Here is a 21978-nt window from a genome sequence, read left to right on the forward strand (position 1 = left end):
TACCAGTAAAACCGTTAAGTTACCGGATCCAGTTCAGACTTGTCAAAAAAAAAAAAAAAAAAAAAAAAAAAAATTCTTTGCATGTCAAACATTACCAAAAAATATTATAAAATTATAATGCTGTGGCGCGAGTTTCATTGTTGATGACGTTAGCTTTACTCTATCAGTGAATAAACTATTATATATATATGAGGCAGTGACGCAAAAAGATGCAAGTGGACATTTTCAAGTTTTGAGTGAAACACGTATAAAAATTACTTCCTAGGTAGGTTTTCATTTAATTTTTTTCCAAGTCACGCTGTACAACAGCACCTACCAGGGCTACTTACTAGTACTAACTCTTGCCCCAAGACAGAGGAAGGGTTCACCTACCATTTGTACTGGTTATCTCCAAATTTTTAATATTGCCACTTGCATCCCTTTGCTTCTTATTACCTCATATGAGGATAACAGTTGTACGAGGATGGATGGTGTTTGTAATCATATGTGTTTGCAATAATTCAGAAAAGATTCTTCATGAAAAACGAACACTATAGCTTCAATTCATTGCTACTGATGAACAAAAAAATTTGCTAACGGGGAATACAAAGGCTGCCTTGTTTTCTCTTGTCACTTTTTCAGGTTATCACGTTTTTTTGTGCCACAATATAATACCCAATTACCTTATTGCATTGCGTAAATATTATGTTGATTCTTACTTTTAAAAACTTGCAATGGAAATGTCCATGGAGATGGGAGAAAAGTCTCTCTCCGTCGTTGAAGTTATCTGAATATTTACTGAATCAATCTTTCTGACTTTGCAGGGAAGAGCTTCACTCTGACAATCTCTGTCAGCACGAGTCCACCCCAAGTTGTCACTTACAATAAGGCAATCAAAGTTACTGTTGATGGACCGAGGGAACCCCGAAGTAAGTAAATATCTCTTTGATATTCATTTTAAACTTAATTTCCAATCAACGATTATTTCATGATGTTATAATTGCGTGCACATCGCAACCATTTTAGTTACAGAGTTATATTTAAATCTAGTTTGTAGATGAGTGTTTTATATTCGTTTTAACGTAATAAACATTTGGGTGAAATTTTCCTTTGCATTCTGGCGCAGCAGAAGTGATGCAAAGCATCGGAGAAAATCAATGTTTTATGCAATACTACGTTGAATTCATTTTTAAGGAAATTCTCTTTACTTATAATTCTTATCTACGTTTGCTGTTTTTTTTTTTTTTTTTTTGTAGCGAAATATTTATTTGACTTTTAAATCTGAAAATAATATCTTATTAATTAATTATTTAAAATGATTTACGACAACTGACAATATTCTTTTATGCACCACTACGAACCAGTTATGTTAAAAACCTTTATGCGAGTTTTGTGGAGAGAAAGAGCACTAAGTTTAGGTTTTAAATCAGTAATAAGAGAGCGTTTTCAAATTTTTGAGTTTTGTCACTTCTGTTGCTGGGATGCGATAAGAAGATTACTTGAATGTATTTCGTTCTTAAAACATAATATTTGTTGATGAGTTGTAAAGAAAGTTAACAAAAAATATTATTAATGATGAGAGAGAAAATTAATGGGAAAAGTGATCACTCAAGATTAGCTTCTGTTGCCCATTGTTCTTTAGTCCACATTTAGAATTCTTTTGCAGACGTACACACTTGACTGTCACTTTCTAGCTATGTGATGTAGATCAATGGTGTCTGAGTCAACAAGTGAGGCGAATCGTGTAATTGGATTACCTGTCCGTTTTTAATTTCATCATTAAATGAATTGAATCGATCTTGAGGGATTAGAAAGATATTCCGAAGAAAATGTTTCACTTTAGTTCAAGAAGTCACCCACTATAGTCATTCCGATACTGAAACCAATGGCCTTTGAAAATTCTAAATCAATCTGTGAGAATTTATTGCTTTTTAATTGTTACTGCATTTTTGTTGGAAATGAAATGATCGTATTTATGTTCGTTTCATTTCCAAGTTCAAGAAAGATTAGCAATACAAAATTAGTGGCATAATTTTTGCTGTGGTTCTTAATAATTTTCATTTCTGTTCAAGAATGATAATTTCGCATAAAGGTGACAACAATTCGATAAGATGTTTTAAAATTTAGTCTTACTTTGTGTATATCCATGTTCAAAGCCTGATTTCAGGATAGTCATCCCAGACGCATCTGTTTAGGAGCCCCTTGAATAGTACAATCAACAAAAATGTCGTAGAGTTGCAACGTACACCTATTTATTTTATTACATATGCTATAGGATAGGGTATTTTGAGAATGTAAACTACTAAAGCAAAATACTACATCAGAAATAATGGATAGTTTGAGGTTAAAAACCACATTGCGATACTGATCTTGATTTAAAAAGGCCATATCAAACAAAGTAAAGCCATTTTCTATACGGTCTGCGCTACTTGGTCTGCAATTTAAATGCTTCTTTTCTAAAATGCATCTGTTTTACAGAAACCAATTTCTGAATATTTGGCTCCAAATTTTTAACGTTGTCATTAATCGTGCTTCACCATTTTGTAACATTAAACAAAAACTACGGACCAAGTGGATCTACTTCACGGGCCGGATGTAACCCAAGGGTCGTAGGTTGTACCCCACTATTCTAATGCATTCGTGCCCTGTTTGCAACAAAAGAATGATTCAAGACATTTTTTATTCATTTTCTTGAAGGTAAAGGGAATGTACGCCCACTGTCTAGTTATTATATTTATTCGGGGCAACCAAGCGTTGGTTACCGATCTAAATGAGGGGGCAAGCTATTAAAAATAGAAAAAAATCCAGTCGCTGTAAAAAAAAAATGCGGGAAAGGGAATCGACGAAAGGTTGCTACTCTATCATTAAACACCAATTGCGAAAAAAAAAAGACCGACATGATGAAGGTTTTTCGAATATCCTCGAAAATAGATGGCAATTTCTAAAAACGGAAAGTATATTGTATTACAACAAGGCAAAAATATTATGCAGCGAATGCACATGGTTTAAGACGAGACTAGTTAATATTTACTGCTTTCTTTAGACACGACTTGCATTATTTGAAAAGAATTAACATATTTCGAACATTGCAATCAGCTTGTAATGCCCCAATATGTTGTGTGATCTTGTTTCAGGTCCATATGCAATTATGGAGGCATAAACTTTTTGCGAGATTACATCAAAGCATTATATACAACAGAAAATGTTTAACTTTCGATTTCGTGTACAGAGCGTTGCGATCGAAGCATTTTTTTTTTTAAATTATTATTATGCTTGGATTTTGCTTCCATTTTATGGATATTGGCTTCCATTTTATGGATTTGGGGGATGTTGGGGAGATCATTATCTCGGAGAAAAACTGGGAACAAAAAAAAAAAAAAAAAAAAAAAAGATGGCTGACGGCAAGTTTGTCCACTGCTGCATTTTCAAAACAGTGTTACGCCAGGTTACAGCAACAGTTCATCTAGATGAACAAAAAATTTCTAAGCTGTCATTTCTGTGGCAGGGGCTTTAGTTTTTTACCTCCTGAATTTTAGTAGAGATAATACGTTCCTCAGTAATCCGAGTTCCGCATAATCTGGGATTGTTGAAATAATAAACTTTTTTTTTCTCTTACAAAAGCAGAAATTTTGCCACCAGTCAGCCTTTGCCGGCCTCGTTTAAGCTATTTATTTACCTATTTACTCCTTATAATTATTACTGAAGTTTCCCTCTATTTTTTCCTCTGCTAGTCGGTTTTATTTCTGAGAAGAGTGGCGGGGGCTAGTAAAGGATCAGTTTGCATTTTGTGTTTCAGATTTCGCAAAAATTAGACGAGAAATAAAAAAAAACCGAAAAGGATGATGCTAGAGGAGAATCATGCATACGTTTCCTTGGATGCTAAAAAAAGCTCAAAGCTGTAAAATGGCTTGAGGTGAGAGAAAGTTAAACTATTGTAAAGGAATTAGGTTGGTTGGTTAAATTGTCACAATTAGAGAATTAAAAAAAAAACGAAAAGGATGATGCTAGGGGAGAATCATGTATACGTTTCCTTGGATGCTAAAAAAAGCTCAAAGCTGTAAAATGGCTTGAGGTGAGAGAAATTTAAACTATTGTAAAGGAATTAGGTTGGTTGGTTAAATTGTCACAATTAGAGAATTAAAAAAAAAAAAAAAAAAAAAACCCAGAACGTGCTATTACTTTCTGCTTGATCATTATTTTTGCATTAAAATGTATTTTATCATGGATTTTACTATGCAGGATGCATTTTATAATGTGAAAGTCAACTTTATTCAAGTTTTCAACAATCCAAGTTTACATCAGTTTTGGTTAACTCTAACTATGGGGATTCGACTGCTCGGTTTTTGACGTAGTGCTATTGAAAGGTACCTTCTGTGCATATTTCTTGACTGCCAACTCCAATTTTATTGTTTTATTAGGGGGGGGGGGAACAGTCTTTCAAATTTTTTATTGTTTTAAGATATAATTTGTTTTCTCAAACTTGAAACAGCTCTTGAGTAAAATTTTCAGTTTTTGCAGCTAAACCCCATGCTCTCTGTTCTCAGCATTGAGAGTAATAGTCAAATCAAAAACTTTTTCACTGTGAAATTTAATTGACATAATTTGTCAAACTTCATTCTTCGTGTCGCTTTCTGTTTGACTAGAGATCGAAAATGCACTTACGTACGAGAATATCTTTGAGTTATTCCGAATATTTTCTCTTTGCTTTCTCTTAAAACAATAATATTGTCGAATTTAATCTTCACACTTCCCAATCCATGAAATTTCCGAACTAAGAATTTGTGTATTAAGTATATTCTCTTTAGCAAAAAGTAGTCTTTATTGTCAAATGAGGAAAAGGAAGAATTTCTTAACCGATCTTTTGCTTTCGATTAAGAATTAAATGCAATAATAGAGAACATTTCTAACAAAAATGCGTGGGAGCTATGAAAATAATGAAGATATTTTTTGGACAAAAAATATAGTTCTAGTTATAGGAGTCAAAGACGTAAAAGAGGAAATTAAAAGTTCTATAAAATGGAAGTTACTTTGCTCATTTGAAGATAAACATTCCAAAAACATTCCGAAAACACATCATTGTCACTAGTGAAAGAAGATTCGATGCTTTTGAAAGATTCGAGTGTTTTTCTCACCCTTCATAATGAATAAATTTTCCTAAACCCTTCCAAGTTGAGAGAGAGAGAGAGAGAGAGAGAGGAGATTTAGGCGCTGTAGTGTGCAATATGATTTCGAACCCGCCTTACATTCGATGCCCCCACCAGCCCCTTCCTTTGCCGTTCTACTCTCAACAACATAACGTTCGATCCAAAGAACAGATGGCTTTGGGTGCGACAGCTGTTGTATGTAACGGGGGGAACATGTTATTAGGGAGTTTCGGGAAATGGAACGTTTTGGATCAGAGGGGTGGGTTCCAGGCCTGCGTAGTGCCCCTCCATTCTTGGTCCACATTGGTTGACGGGCGACTGGGTGGCGGAGGGGGCGCTCTTTTGCCTGAAATTGTGTGGGATTGATTGCGTGTAATAGAGCTTAGCGGCTTTATTAATTTTTTCTTTTGATTGTTTCATTATTGAAAGCTAGCAGAATGACGCCATTGTAAAGAGTAGTTGGTTTTTGGTTGATGACATGATTATAAAAGTGTGCAATTGCGGAGTATTTTGCTGGATATACTAAGGTGTGTGGGTATGGTATATGTATGTGATGGAGAGAAAAGTATGGGAAACTTTGAAAAAAAAAAAAAGAAAAAGAAAATGACTGGCTCTTGCATATTTATTATTGTTTACCATTGAGGAGTAATAGCGTCACGGTGTCTTTTGTTAATAATACAGTTACTCAATCAGTTTGAAAGGCTTGTGACGAAGTCGATAGACGAACTTATTTCATTGTCGAGATAGCTTTCTGTGAAGCTCTGAACAAATCTTACCATAGATGCAATGTTGGAATATGCAAGTTCAGTCCGGAGGCGTATCAAGAAATTTCAAAAAGGGGTACAGGCTGAAAATTGCCAACTCTTAATATTTGAAAATGTAAACAGAAGCAACCAGAAAATGCTTTCTTTTTTTCAAAACTGACAGTCGTATATAGAATGGATTAGTGACGAGAAATCAAATAAACGCGCTCACATAGCACCTCATGAACGAAATAACAATAAGGATATCACTAAATAACCAATCAGAGAGTTAAACGCAACCTGTGCCCTTTGTTTCTAATTCGCTGTTATTATCTGCTTTTAAATCATTGCCTGAAATAAAACAAATAATAGCCGATGATCGAGTAACCCGCGTGTTTCAACAATGAAACTCGCGTCACGGCATGTTAATTTGATAATATTTTTTGGTAATGTTTAACATGCAGGGAAAAGCTTTATTGTGACTGGGCTGAACTAGATCCAGCAACTTAACTGTTTTATTGGTAAAACTGTGTCATTTCAGGGAAATGAACCAAAAAAGCGGTCAGCTATGAACGCTATCTACAGGAATTTAGGTTTAATCCACTGGAGTTAGGGTTAAAATTTCAAGTATCAAAATTTCACCTAACAGGCAATTGCTTCGTTCAAATGTAGAAGAGTAGAAGCAATATTCCCTCGTCATACTTTGACAGGCGTCTTTGTAGTAATAATATTAATGAAGTTAATTGTCAATGAAGTTATCAAGTCAGTTTTAAACCTGAAATTAAGTAAGCATGGAGCCATAGATTTTCGACTTTAGAAACTTTTCAAGCAACAGATTTCGAGGATTTCCCTTGCTCAAGCAATCAATTTAAAAGTTTTTTTTTTTGAGTTGGAGTTGGAAAGGGAAATTACGTTTCGGAAAACCAAAATATGGCTGGATTAAGGTAACTTTATCACTTGGCGAGGCTGGTGGTGCATAATGAAGTTAGAGAATTGCTTGACATTGTAAATGTAATTTAGGAACTTTTTAAAACGTATTTGGCGGATTATTTTAAGTCTTAATAAAAGTTCGGTTTAATGAAACTTCTACGTTATGATACTGTCACCGAATGTTACTTTTGAAACATAACTGAAGTTGGCGATTTTTGACTTGACTTTCAATTTCAAAGCGTTGTATAATATAAAGAACTTTAGTTTTGACCGAGAACCAGTTCCTCTGCAAATTAAAATAATGGATAGGGTAAAATATTACTGTAACCTCAACTTGGTCATGGCAAGTTTTGAAAACTCTTGGCGCCACCGTCTACCATTCCAAATGTTCCATTAAAATGTGAAACTTTGGCTAATAAATCAATAGAAGTCACGAAAAACTATCAAACATTCTAATCTAAACTACAAAAGAGAAAAAAAAAACTGATCAAATTACACAAAACCAACACAAATATAATCCATAAAAATGCAAAATAATCCACTAAAACTCCCGATGACCGCGTTGCCGTACTCCAGCCGGTTTGTACGGAAAACGAGATTCGTTTGGGAAACGATGGAAACGATCTGACTAAGTTCTGGGTGTTGGCGGGCGACAGAGAGCAGGGGTTTCTTCCCAATAGTTAAACAAAAGAAGCTAACTTTGATTTTGACTATAGGAATTTAATTTGGAACTACAAAGGAAGTGAACCGATGGGGTCAAGTAACGCATTAGTGATGTGTACGATGAGGACGAAAAAGGAAAAGAAACCCCAGTTGATGGTAAAAATGTGCTTATAGGGAAGAGTCAAAAAGAATGAGACGAAAGGGCTGCAATTTCTGCCAAAAAAAAAAAAAAAAGGTTAAATTATTATTTCCATCTACTGGATAAGATGTAGCCAATACTTCCTAACCTCATTTTAATCGGTCATGTAGTATACACTATACAGTAGAACGTCAAAAATCAGAATGTAGATCTAAAAAAGTTTCCTTATGTTCAGTAAAAAAAAATGATTGTTAATTTTTGTTCAAAAATGCACATGTTGTTTATTAGGTACATACATATTGCACGACCACTTTATTTGATTAAATGCATACTGTTTTCCTGGATGGTATTTTGTAGATTATTTTCGAAAATCCGAACAATTTTAAAATCTATATTACCTATGGTCCCAATTAATTCGGATTTTTTCGGATATACTGGACAAGCCTAAAATAATATGTAATTTTATTTCCGTCCAGCATAAAAGCAGCTGTCAACTCTCCCGTTACCTTCCTTACTGGTGATGTTTGGACAATTTAAAAACCATAACTAACTCATGATTTCATTTTTCTCTCATTCCAATAATCGATTTTCTTGCCATCCTTTGAAGGGAACAAAAACTACCATCAAAAGAAATTTCCCTGACCTAAAATGGTGTCTCAAGTCGGTTAATTGTACTCTAGTACTGGCTGAAATCGATTGCGTCCTGCGTAACGACTCGTATTCGTCGTCCATTTCAAAACGCCTGACAAAAGCGGGTCCCGGCACTTCGGCCGAAAACCGCCTGACGTCAACAAAGCACTCTCGGTCAACCCCAGACATTGCACGCAGGTTTCCTTTGTGTCTTTCAATGCTCGCTCGAAAGCAACTGCCGTTGTTTGCTGACGACGACGGCCGATTCTCTCTCTCTCTCTCTCTTTCCCTCTCTCTGGAGCACCCCTTATTACCAGCCACCCCTTACCGGCTTTTGAACCCAACTCTCCATTGAAGTTTTGATCAAAGCTTGCCATCAGGTTTCTAAATATCTTTCGTTGTTTTAGAAGAGAAATATTCCCAAATACAGTGCTGGCCAAATTATTAGACTAAAGAGTTTTTTTGTTTTTTGTACACTATTTGTACTAAAATACTATTTATTTTACTGTTAAAATACAGTACATACTGTACACTGATTATTACGTTATTTTAGCATAATTTAATGTTTGCAAATGGCAGCACTGTCTGCAATGTTTATGTTCTTTGCTTATCTATCTACCAGGAACATAACCTCCATCAGCTTAAACAGTTCACTAGTTCTTTCTATTAGTGTTTTCTGTTATATTTAAAGTTAGTTTTCGGTAATTAGTGAGTATGTGTATGTGAGTATATATAATAGTGAGTATAAACAATTTTTTACCTCCTTTTTTAAAAAGTTAAGAAATGGTGTAAAAATTGTGAAAAGTATGCCAAAAAGACTTAAAATGCTCATCAAGAACAAGGGAACGCATACTAAATATTACATAATTATTTCACTGTTCGTTAATGTGTCTATAGTTATGTAATCAATAAAGAATTTGCTTTTAAAACAGTTTTAGTCCAATAATTTAATCAGCGATGTACTTAAGCCTCTTCCGGTTTTGACACTTGCAACTGAAAGCAAAAAAAATTTTGTTTCATGTCAAATCCAAACCCGTCATTTAGGGGATCAGGGTGGTGCAATTGATCCCCCCCCCCCCTCTGGCTTTTATAAATGAATGTATTTCCAGACATATTAGCATGGATATTACTGTTTTTCGATATAGTATAAATTGAGTATATACCCTTTAACCTCCCCTCCCCTCCTGGAAAAATGCCAAATGACGAGCCTGGTCAAAGCCTTAGGCTTTCTTTATTTGTTCTGGATAACGCGATAGATGTTTTAAATTTTTATATTGCATTCTAGTAGCAAGTTACAATTCTTTTATATAATGTAATTTAATGTGACAAAATAGGTGAACAAATAGTCTATGAAGTAATGAAATCCATATTTGAGGCATAAAGAAGCAAAGGGATGCATGTGAACGTTTATAAGTTTGGATTAAATCGAGTGCCACTATTACCATCTCTTGCTACAAAAAATTGAAAGTTTCTCCTGCCACTTCTGCCAGTTATTATTTTTTTTTTAAAAATATTTCTGGCAGTTACCCTCATTTGATTCTAGGTGCTGCATTTAAAAAATGATTTCGAAGTATGAGATACTTCTTCCTCAACCGAAATTTCTTCCCCGAATTACTTTTGCGCACAGTAAAAATTATTGGACAGGAAATTTAGTCATGAATGTTCTAAATATGAAAGTTACTAAAGCTTAAACGTTCATAAAATGAGAACATTTTGAAATGTTAAAAATTGCATTGGAAGAACTTGCGAAAAAATAGATAACAGTCGAACCTGTCCCGCATTAAAAGATAATGTGTTTACTTACTCTTCATTTAATTAGATATAATAACTAATCAAATTCACATTTTCTCCTAAAACGTGAAGGGATTTACAGGTGATACATACCAACAAAAAAGGTGCTGGATCTCAATAGAAATTGCTTTGAAGACTTGTGGCAACATTTTTCTGCATATCATTTTGCTTTTGTACACTTAAAATGAAAAGAACTGGCTTGTTAGGTGGGCTTGCTAAATAGGAGATAGTTCAGATACAACTGTGCTCTGACTATTTTCTTTTCTTTTGGTTTACTTTCAAAATTAAATTTTGTCCTCGTCATCATATCTTCCAATTTAGTTCATTCGAATGAATTACAGGTAGAAACCTTAGCGTTACTCTGAGTAACTGTTTGATTCTATGGCACGTATTCCATTTAATATCATCAATGAAGAAAACTAAAGTATTTGGCAACAATTATACAAAATATATTAAATCTGTTTTGATATTGTTGCTTCGGTTATTGTAAAATTTTTACCGAAATGCAATCTTTTTACCCAAAACGCCTTTGTATATGAAATGTATTTACGTTAGTGCACGTTTTGTTATATATATATAGCTGTCTAAAATGTAAAAATGGTTCTTGAGCATTTGAGTTTTTTTTTTTTTTTTGCAGAGAATGTTTTTTTTTTTTTTTTTTTTTTAATGTCACTTCCCAACTTGACTAATGAAAGTTAAGAAACTAAATTGCATTGCGCTTTCCCACATATACATTTCATATTCGTTGTGTTCTTGAAAAGGCTATTTCACTTCATTATTTTTTAAGAAGCAAAAACTTTTCAAAAGGCATGATGGTAGCACACTAAGCCATTCTCCCTCTTCAGTTAGAGAAAACCTCATCATCCGCAGATCATTTCTTGCACCCGAGAAATGCCGGAGAACTTTACGACAATTCCCTTCGCTTCGGAGGAAATAAGTCTGATGGCCTTCCTCTGCCCATAAGAGACCAGAAAATATTCCTTCGCAAAAGAAAAAGTAGCAAATAAACAAAACAAAAAAAAAAAAAAAAAAAAAGCACCAAGGAGAGTAAAAAAAACTGCTGTAAGACCGTCCAGCGTGTTTCTCTTGGCTTTCACCGCAAAACCATAATCTTCTGTCACTCGGGATTTATTTGGTTTAGGTTTTCGGAACGTCGGTTTAACCCCGATGGGGTCGGGGCTTGATATATTATAGTAATACTTTTCTCTTTTTTTTTCTATTCATTTTCTTTTCTATTTTTCCAGACCAGCCAGTGGGAAATGATTCCCTTAACTTCTTCATTCTTAAACTTCTTCGGGGGTTGCTTTCAACATTCTTTTGAAGACTTTTTTAAATCTTTCTCCCCCAGTCTTTTCTTTTCTCTTTTCATAATGGACTCGGTGTTAGAATGGCCTCTGCGTTGCAACCATACGACTTCGGGACTCATTTTGGCTCCCTTGCTCCATCTTTTTCTCGTAGCCTTCAGTTCTAGTTCTGCAATCCCATGTTTAAATAACATTTGCTGGCATCGAATCATCTTTCACGACCATGGATTTTCTGTCAGTATTGCAAGATGCCCGGGCAGAAGAGGGTTTATGCATCTCTATGAAAAAACGGTTAGTCAAGTCTTTTAGATCGCACTCAGTGGTGCACGATTCCAAAAGGGGCTGCCAAAAGATTATTTTTAAGCAATCAGAAGGGGAGGGGGCGGGAGCGTTTCCCAGATTTGCTTTTGACTCGATGATAATCAAATGTCTAATGGTGTATGTGAAATATTTTAGTTGGTAACGATAAAAATAACAATATTGATTTCATGTTTGATGGATTTGTTTCAGTTTTTGAGGATAAACTTATTCACCGTATTTACTGTCCAGACGTAAATCTTTAGCTTTATGTTTACTAATCATGAAACAGAAAGTATGTCTCTATGTTTGTGACTCACATAGGGGAAAGACCGATAAACGGGTTTCCCTGATATTTGGAGCAAATTAAAGCTTAGAGCATGGAAGAGTACCTTGAAGTGATTTTCCTGAAATTCAATTCAGTTCTTTTTTAAATTTCTATTTTAAGTTTGTTTTTCACTGCTTTGAAATATAGCATGCCGATTTCTAGTTTTTTAAAGACTGCGTTTCACTTCATAAGATGGAAATTTGTTCGAAAATTGACGAACTTTAAAACAGTTGGAATAATTACTTTTCAATAGCTCACTCATAGCCTCAACATAGTCTTATCTGTATTAATTTTAGAGTTACAGCCGCGGTAAACCAGAGGCCATGCCGGCCTAGGCGGAAAGTAGGGGCCTTGGAGTAGAAGTAATATAAGTTTCATAGTTTTTTGCTGAGGTGACCAAACTGACAAAGGGCCTGCCTTATCTCTTGGCAGCCCTGGTTAGAGCTGAATTAGAAATTAAATTAAAAATTCAGTAATCCTACTTCAAATACAACCACTTCTATGTATTTGTAATGTTTCTATTCAATAACGATGCTTATTCTTAGAAATAACGAATGCATTTTGGTTTACGTTCATTTCACACAAAGTTGTATTCGTTTATTTTTAAAATTAAGAGTTTGTTTCGTTTTTGATTTGGTTTTTAGTTAATTTTGCTTTTGGTATCGTTCATTCGCTTTCAAAGCACTGTTGTAAGTTCAGGTTAGAATTCTAACATTCCTCTTTATTGCCTCTTAGAATGGATTGCGATCCAATGGTCCTTTTAATCATTGATCGTCTTGATGGGTAGCATCACCTCTCTATATTTATAATAAAAATTTAGAATCACCCTGTATTTTTTCATCTAATGTATATTTCTCATTTTATACAGTTATGCTGATTGGCTAAGACTTTCAATTTCTTGACGTTTATGTAAAGGATACGTTACGAAGATTCTAAATTTCAATAATGAATTAGCGATAACGAGTCAGAGCGAGAAAAAGAGAACCCTCATAAAACACTCGTACTTTCATCCCGATTAAGGGTTTTAACTTGGATATTTACCATCGCTTTGTTTCTATAAAATTCAGCTCGGTTCATGGTTGTACGCATTTCAGTGGAGGTGCGGTATTGATCTGCGGTGAGGGCCCTGGACGGATTGTTGAATGAATGAAACCCTCAATGGGGGAGTTAGAATAGAAGATGACTCATCACCGGCATCATTCTTCACCGAGGCTTTGAAAAGAGAAGTTCGGTTGGCCGGAATACTATTGTGCTGTCTATGAAAGGGGGAGAATTGATTTTGAGGAGTGGAGTTTTGACAGGGTGGTGCTAAAACTGAAATGAAAGCTGGACATAGGGGGAATCATATTGCTTTATACACGAGTCGGCATTAATAAGTTCTGAGCTATGTGCAAAGTTGGTGCTTGTCATCGTTGGAAGCAATTATAAATCTGTCACAAGTAATAATCGAGCGTTTTTAAAGTGCTCATTTCTTGCTATAACTGACTGTCAGTAGCAGCATTTATCAACAAACTGGTGCATACTGCAGTTACATCATTATTGCTCATAAAAAAAAGATTCTTCTTTATAATATTTCTTGTGTGCGTAATTTAAACAGTGAAATTAATGATTTTTTAAAAAAAAAATTGCATGACTGAGTTTCCAAAACCCTTTGGTTACAGTAATGGTTCAAGGGTATTTTTCAATTTCTGCTTTCAATTTAAGATATAGCATATAACTTCAAAATAAATATTTATAACGCTGCATGTTCATTCAGTATTTTTAGCAGGCAGTTTTCCATACTACAGTTGCAGTTTTCAATACTAATACTCGTAATTACCTAATTCAATTTTCCCCCACTTGGTACTGTTTCTATTGCTTGAGAAGCGTGCAAAGTTTGCCAGAATGAGATGGTGTGAGTTTGTGCAACACGTAACTTTTGCACTTAGAAGCTTTTGATAGGAGTTTCGTCAGCATTAGTTATCTTAGAAGGAAAATGTCGCCAACTTGTGATTGAATCTTATGTAGCATATATTTTTAGCTTACTTTGGTTTGCTATTACTATTGTTCAAGATTGATGATCTTTTCAATTTACTTGATCATTACAATGTAACAATTTTCAACTAATTAAGGTAATGTTTTTTTTTTTTTTTTTTTTTTTTTTTTTTTTTTTAAGAACGGCAGTTTTTTATCTATCAAAAGAGTTTAACTTCTTAAACGAATTTTAACACATAGAACTGCTCATAAAAAATTTTTGTTGATCACGGCAACTTGCCGAATTTTCCATCGTATAACTGTTCATATTTTTTTACGAATTCGTATTTCTTTGTGTATTTCAGGACAACAACAGCAGTTGAGGGCGTTTGCAACAGCATTCGGTCACCGCCCGCCACCCTACCTGGATCCTCGCTTCGCCCCGGATCCTCTCCGTGAGTGGGAGCACCTAAGACGAAAAGGAGCCTTCGAACACTGGGCCATCGAAATGCCCCGACGACTCGGCAACGCACAAGGTGATTATTTTACTTCTTCACTTGCTGTCGATAAAATTACGAATGAATACAAAGAAAAGAAACTAGAGTTGTGCCATATTATTAGATCCGCTGGGATTGCTAGAAATGTTAATATGGCTCTAAGCGTTATTCAATTATTTCTTACTAATTAGGGAATCTACATCATGACACTTAAATGAAACATATCTAATCGAATTGAAGCGTAATAAAAATTATGTTGAAAATAGCGGTGTTGTTTTGTCTTCGGCTTTGCAGCCCAAGAAAGGACAAGGCAGTCTCAATAAGTTTTTGCCATCCTGCCCGGTTAGACACCCTTGCTCTCCATCTTCCAGCAAAGATCACTTGGAGATCTTTTTCCGAAAAAAAAAAAAAAAAATTGGGAGGCAACTTTTTGCTGCAATGAGAGCAGTTATTCTGTGTGGTGGTTTACAATTTGCTCAACTTTTAATCACTTCCTGGGGGCCGTGTGCTGGTGTGCTCGAAACGATTCCACTGTTAGGCAAATCACTGCGCAATACACGAAAGAAAAATTACGAATTTTTTTGTCTATAAACGAGTCATTTTGACCACCACCACCACTGGAGTCATAAAATGCCAAGTCCTTTCTCGACTGGAGATTTTCTGTATTATTTGCCACTTTCTTTCAAGTTGCTATCAATTTCATAATTCAGTGTAAAGAGTTCTTAAAACTATATTTCACTGCTGTCAGTACAACCACTGGTAATGTTACACTGGACTTAAAGAGAAGATGTAATTATTCAACACAATAAGTGGTATGAGTTTTATGGCATGCCATTACACGTTTGATCCTGCCCTCATTAGCTTTCATTCATATCATGCACGAGTAGTTCGTGAGTTGTTTATTAACATGGTATACCCAATGACGAATATCCTCTTATGCAAACTCTTATATCTTAAATTGTTGTACCCATAAAACTTAATCACGAATGAAATTTCAGTTTTATTAAGAATCCGTTTATATTGACCAAACAGTCGGCTGATTACAGATACTTTAACACCGAGATTAGAAAATTCCTTTGAAAGGTGAAAACAAGAATATCATTGCAGGTAGAGTTTTGGACCTGCTACTCATCAGATGCAAAACGGGATCAGCCCAGATATTGGTCAAATGCAGGTTGTAATGAAATTTCTCAAGTGCAGTTGCTATTTAAAATCCCAATTCCTGGCAATAAGTTAAGTTTTTGCATTTTCTTTCTAAGCGCGCTCTAATAGGAACTTCAAATGAAAATCACACTTCATTAACGGAGATGGAGAAACTTCGATAATGATTAAATGGAATGAGTTTCGAAATTTTAATTCGTCATAATTGACTGCCGTCAATCTGGATTTGGATTAATTTCAACAATAAGTAAAACAGCAAAAAAAAAAGCTTCAGAGGAAAAATTTGCTTACTTTCTCTGCCCATAAAGTAAAACCGAAGCACGCTTGTGCCTTTTGCCCTCAGGTGCACTCTTCGTGTCAGTGGTGCGGGGGAGGAAGGGAGAGACGAGTCACAAGAGCGAACGATCGGATTACCTAGATAAATGGCAAATATAATGAAGAAGACGCGAAGTGTGTGGAAACAAATGTTCTGTAACGGCGGATGCCAATTACACCTTTATGGCGTACCATCTACTCCTCACAGCAAGATTATTTCTCCTTTTTTTCCTCTGGAGGAGGTTGAAGGCAAAAGAGAGACAGAGTGGGAGGGCTCCTAAGCGGTGGACATTTATCAGGAGCTGGTTAACCACAGGCTAGAAACGCGGCCCATCAGCCTGAATGCAGAATATTGGCAAAACAATCATCTTCAGGCGACTCTCTCGGTTTCATTCCATTTTTTCTCCCGCCATCCCATTTCTTGCAAATCCAGCTCTTTTGAAAGAAAAAATAGGTGAATGGTTGGATTTTTTGTGGATGGTTTTTTTTTATAGCAATGTCTGGCACTTACGTGCATTCGTTTTTGAAAAATAAGACTTTTTATTTATGATGACATTGCAATTAATAAAATTAAAATGATAAGATTAAATATCCATTCATTGTTCCTTTTAATGCACACTTTTGAAGAAAGTTTATATATAAATCAAACTCGACAAAATCTTGAGCAACATTTCAGCCAATGTGCGACTTGCACCACACTATAAGAGAAAAGGTTTTTTAGATATTTATTTATTTTTTTAAATGGGGAAACATAATCATAAATATAAATAAAACTGGGAGCGTAGTCAGTCGCTATGTTGACATGATGTAAAAATAACGACCTCGACTTTCTTGCATTTCGAAAATACCATTACATTTATACAGAATAGATAGTATGTAAGTGAAAAGATAGCGATTGAAAAAAAAAAAAAACACTTTATGCATTTAAAGACAGAGGCAGAACGTTTGAAGTAGATTTGATTTCAATTTTGATTTTTGGATGAAAACGCACAAGAAACTTATTTTTTGTTCCTCAGAGAACTGAACTCGCACGAACTAATATTTCTTTGGCTGTTTTTATTACCACTTTACTTGGTGCGATCAATGACATGAAACCTACTCACACCCAGGCAAAATATGCACTTAGAAATACAGAAGTTTTACAGCGTCTAAGAGAAATGAGGAAAAGTGAGAGCTTTTGCTTCGGTTTTACCAAAATGAAATATGGAATGGAAGATTCTGGGTTCAAGGCTCGTTACTGCAAATCCCCAAAAGTCCGGCAGTCTGTCGTTAGCAGCTACTATGCCTGGGGGAAAAGCAAAATTTTTATACACGTGTCTCGTTTATTTCAATGAGAATCTACCTAATTTAGAGAGCAACACACATCAAGTTGGCATCCCTGAAAAGTGATAGATGCGTCTATTTTCGTCAGTAAAACGGGTGTTAAGCCTTTCCATCTCATCGGTGGTCAGACAGTAACTTGAGTGTTAGGGTACTACAAAAATTCTCTCCCCTTCAATATTGACCTCAAGTGTGGAGGTGGAGATAAATTAGGGCTACCATCGATCGGTGGAGGCTGGTGTCAAATTTTTGCCTTAAGTTGTTGGGACTGTTTGGTCTGGATGCTCATAGAAACAAGCGAAAAGAAAGAACATGAAAATTTTAGTGCTACAAAGGAGAATACAATGTGCAAGACAGGAAAAAAACTAAAATTTGAATCAAAAATATGAATTCGTAAGTGAATTCAGTACACCTTCAAAACTTTGATCAGTGTCAATTACATAGTACATAAATACAAATAATAACAGCAACAAATCATTAAAAAGCAAATAAAATTCCCATATATTTGCTGTTTTAGTACACTACAGCATCAAAATTCAGAAATAAAAGCGGCGCAGCAGCTTCCTTGTTTCTTTGCATCCATCTTTTCCATAGTCTAATCGAGTGGCTGTCGGGTGTCACGACGAATCCAGAAGAGCGCCGTCCCTCGCTCACTAAACGATTATTCCACTTCATTTCCACCCCCTCCCTTCCATTTTCCGAATGCTTTCTGTTTTTATTACACCAGTCCTTTTTCTTGGGGCGCAGAGAGGTAGGAAAGGCCGTTCGATGGCAACCGTCATAAAAAAGGATTGTTCTTTAAAAATTGCTCCGTATTTTGCTTGTTTTACCAGTTTTTTTTCCTATTGTTTTTTTTTTAATCGTTGCTCTTCCTTCAGAAGAAAACCGCACATCAAATTGGAAATGACCGTCAGCTAAAATGATGTCACTTGCTGTTCAAATAGCAATTCTATTTGTTGGGGTGGGAGGGATAAAATGCAGCCATGGCTGTCAAACGCTTTTGATGGCTGCAGATATTCTGTAAGGAAAGAAAAGGAGGAGTTCACTTTTGAAATGACCGACGAGTTTTCTGAATATTATTTCTATGGATTGATTTTGCTGAATTTTAATTTGGCGCTAGATTTATTTTGGATGTGCAAAGTTGAAAATAACTTCGCAATGATCTGAAAAGGATTTGAATTTTTGGCACAAGTTTCTGTTATGCACATTTACATTGTAACTATGGAGCTGGGTGGAACTTCAAATGATAAAACCGCTCTGAAAAGGGAGTTCTTATACTTTTGCAAGAACTTGACTTTCAACTAGTAATATAAAAAAATACAGGGTGTCCAAAAAGTCCTTGACACATTAAAAAAATTCATAGAAAACCAACGAATTGTTGTATGAATCTGCGGTTTGCACCATAATACTTCACAGGTTCAAGAATTTTTTATGACATCGAAAAAAGAAAAGAAAAGAGGAAAAATAGAAGAAGAAAAAAGGCATTTCGCAGTCAGGATTTCAGTATATGCTATGCTTGTAATTCTTCGTTTAGTAATTTTCATTCCTTTTAGCGTTTTCCCATGTCAACAAAAACGATTAAAAAGTAACTTTTAAATCGTTTTTGTTGGCGTGGGAAAACGCAAAAAAGAATGAAAATTACTAAACGAAGAATTACAAGCATAGCATTTACTGACACCCTGGCTGCGAAATGCCTTTTTTCTTCTTCTTTTCTCCCCTTTTCGTTTTTTTTCGATGTCATAAAAACTCTTGAACCTGTGAAGTATTATGGTGCAAACTGCAAATTTATACGACAATTTGTTGGTTTTCTATTAATTTTTCAAATGTGTCAAGGACTTTTCGGACACTCTGTATATTTTTAAGTTTGAATGACTCTTTCAAAAAGCATTTGAGTGATTTAAGTACAAGCAAGAAAGTATGCACAGTTTTGTTGAAGAAATCTTAAAAAGTTTTTTTTTTCTTCGACCAATCATGAAATGCTTATTACTCTCCCTTGATCGTAGCTGACGTAGATCTGATTTTTGGATCTGGGACTCTGCGAACTTCACTGTCTATCGGCCTCCGCAAGCGAGACCACTTGTGGGCGGTGGCGTCTATGTTATACATGCGCAGACACGCTCGTGATTGCGAAAAATATAATTTGTATTCAAGATGACAAAATTTGAAGCCACAGACTTTGAATCATATTTGTTTAAGACAAGTGAAATTTAAAATTTTCAATTACTCCAGTGTAGTAAAAAAAGTTGAATAAAAAACTTCCTATTTAACTTGACAGTTGTGCTTTGTGTCAAAAATAAATAAATATCAATGGGATGAAAAAAAAATACAATTTAAAAGACAATGATTAGGAAAGGGAAAAAAAAACATCTTTTCAAGGAAAATCAAGATTTTCCGAAGCTTTTAACTGTTTTTGAACACAGTATTCAATAGTGATGTCCAAAAGAAAATTCAAAACAGTTTTATTTAATAGTCATACACTGTGCGTTGCATAATGATATTGCTTACCAACTTCTCATTAGTTTCCACAATATTGATTTTGAAATGTATTCTAGATTCCTTGCATCTGTCAGAAGCTCCCTGGTCTGCATATGGACATCCGTATGCCTCTTATTTGGCTTCATCAATAGGAGGTGCAGGGTTCTCCTCCTACCCTCCCTTGGAGGCGGCTGCACTCTCTGGTGTCTCCCCTTCGTCACAGGATTCCTGCTCTTCCAATCTGCCTCCTGCAGCCTTTACTTCAAGTAACCACCCAGGTACATTTCTCTCAATGTTCAATAACCTTTTAGTGATTATTATAAACACGTTGTGTTTTGTGCTTCAACACATATCCTGTTATCATAATGCATTCAAAACTATATTATCAAACATTCGATTAAAATAAAAAATTAAATTAAAAAAAGGAGTTGAAATTCAAATCTCGGTAAATCAAGTAAGCAGTCACATATACAAGTATACACACGCATGTATACCCGCGTGAGTATTATCTTCGAATGCTATCTCAAACCTACAATAAACTTGCTGCTTTGTAAAACTATAAGTAGTTTGTAGTTTTGAAAATAGTATCCTAAAGACCAACATTATATTAAATGAAAGGATTTATGTACGTGTGTACATAACTCAGAAGTCAGTTAGTAAAGGTCTACTTATATAAGTTAAATAACTGAATGTTTTATGTATTGTGCCTAATAACATGTATTCTTTAATTCTGTTTCAGTTCTGAGCGACCGCAGTTCAGCTGTGACGACGCCTTCCTTCCCGCCTCTGAGTGACCCCCTCAAAAGCGAACCTCTCCTGGTGTCCAGGTACATGGGAAGCCAAGAACAACTCTGCCTTTCGGATCGGCTGACAGAGCTGAGGCAAGGCCTCCACTCTGCCATCACCAGCTCGACGCAGCCCAGCACGACGATAGGACTCCTTTCAAACAGTGCAGGCACACAGCCCTATCTCGGACAGCACCCATATTCGCTCGCTTTGCCCTCTCCTGCCTACTACAACAACAACGGTGGCTCTGGTCCCTCTGGTGGCATGTATCTAAATCCACCTGTCGTTCCGACTTCTCTTCTGTATCCGCAACTATACGGGAGTGTAGCCCACAACCAATTGCATCCAACGATTCACATCTCGCTCCACAGTAACAATTCGACAGAGCCCGCGAAATCTCCAGAGCCTCAAAAGAGTGAGGAGGACATTCCAGGATCCAGGAGTTCCAGCAATGGAGGATCCAGCGAGCACGGTGGCTCCACATCTTCGATTGCAAACCTCATGTCTCACGTGGAGAGTTCTCCTCCAGAATCTCCACAACATCAAATTGTGCAAACGAACTGCACCACAACAACGAACGGCAATACAGTGTTTGGCAGCACGGCAAACGGACACGCAGATCCTGCTCTTTGGAGACCTTATTAACTGCTTTAATTTACACCAATGGACAATTTGCGTAAGAATTTGTGCATGGACGATGAATAACTGGAGATGAACTACATTTCTCTTGGGGATCTTGTGTGAGACTCAGCAAATGTAGAAAAGAACTCACATTTAGAAATTTATGTAAGACATTATTTCAAGTCAACCCTTTGATTTATTTGTTTCAGAGGGAATTATGTCTGTAGAACTATAAACCGGTAATCGGGACTCTGTGAATTAGCAATTTTGATTAAATCTGAGAGAATGGAGAAGTTTCAATGTATATAAAACTGTAGAATATATGTAAAATAATTCGGTAAGATATCATGAAATGAAAATAATTTAAATGAATTGTTAAAAACAATGGCGAGACATTCAAAGAACAACATAGTTTTCAAGAAGTGCTCTTTAAACTCAATGAATACAGTTAGTTTTTCATCCTATTTTTGCTTTGAAATCAATACTTTCTTTTTTTATTAATAAAACGTAACATTGAATAATATCAGGAAAAAAATTCATAGAAGACATTGAAGTAGAAATTTCGATATTTTAATTTTTCTTATTTTGAGAAAAGTTGAAATCTTTTGCTGATTCCAAATTTTTATAAAACAGTAAACTTGCCTACCCTGATCTCTATAATACATGTCTTAACATGTGTAATGTTATCACACAATTCGTAAATAATTTTGAAAAATCAAACAATATTTTACGTCGTACATGAACTAGTTTAGGAATGTTAACTTTTCTAATAGTAGTAAGACATTTTCAACGAATTATTCGGGAACAAAATGCTTCATTACTTAGTAGTATTCAACTACAAATGCATACTCTTACATGAAGCATTTTGAAAATTGATTTAAAATCGGATATAAAAACCTCGC

General features: G+C 35.4%; 1 protein-coding gene across 1 annotated transcript in view; it reads left to right on the forward strand.

Annotated features, from left to right (window-relative positions):
* Positions 1-21100, forward strand: part of LOC129224737 (runt-related transcription factor 1-like) — a 39123-nt gene extending 18023 nt beyond the window's left edge. Inside the window, exons 2-5 of the mRNA XM_054859289.1 lie at positions 804-908; positions 14267-14437; positions 19747-19935; positions 20409-21100. Of these exons, the coding sequence (XP_054715264.1) occupies positions 804-908; positions 14267-14437; positions 19747-19935; positions 20409-21100 (1157 nt within the window). The remainder of the gene's footprint in view (positions 1-803; positions 909-14266; positions 14438-19746; positions 19936-20408) is intronic.
* Positions 21101-21978: the final 878 nt, after the last annotated feature.

Source organism: Uloborus diversus, chromosome 1, assembly GCF_026930045.1.
Source record: "Uloborus diversus isolate 005 chromosome 1, Udiv.v.3.1, whole genome shotgun sequence".
Taxonomy (NCBI): domain Eukaryota; kingdom Metazoa; phylum Arthropoda; class Arachnida; order Araneae; family Uloboridae; genus Uloborus; species Uloborus diversus.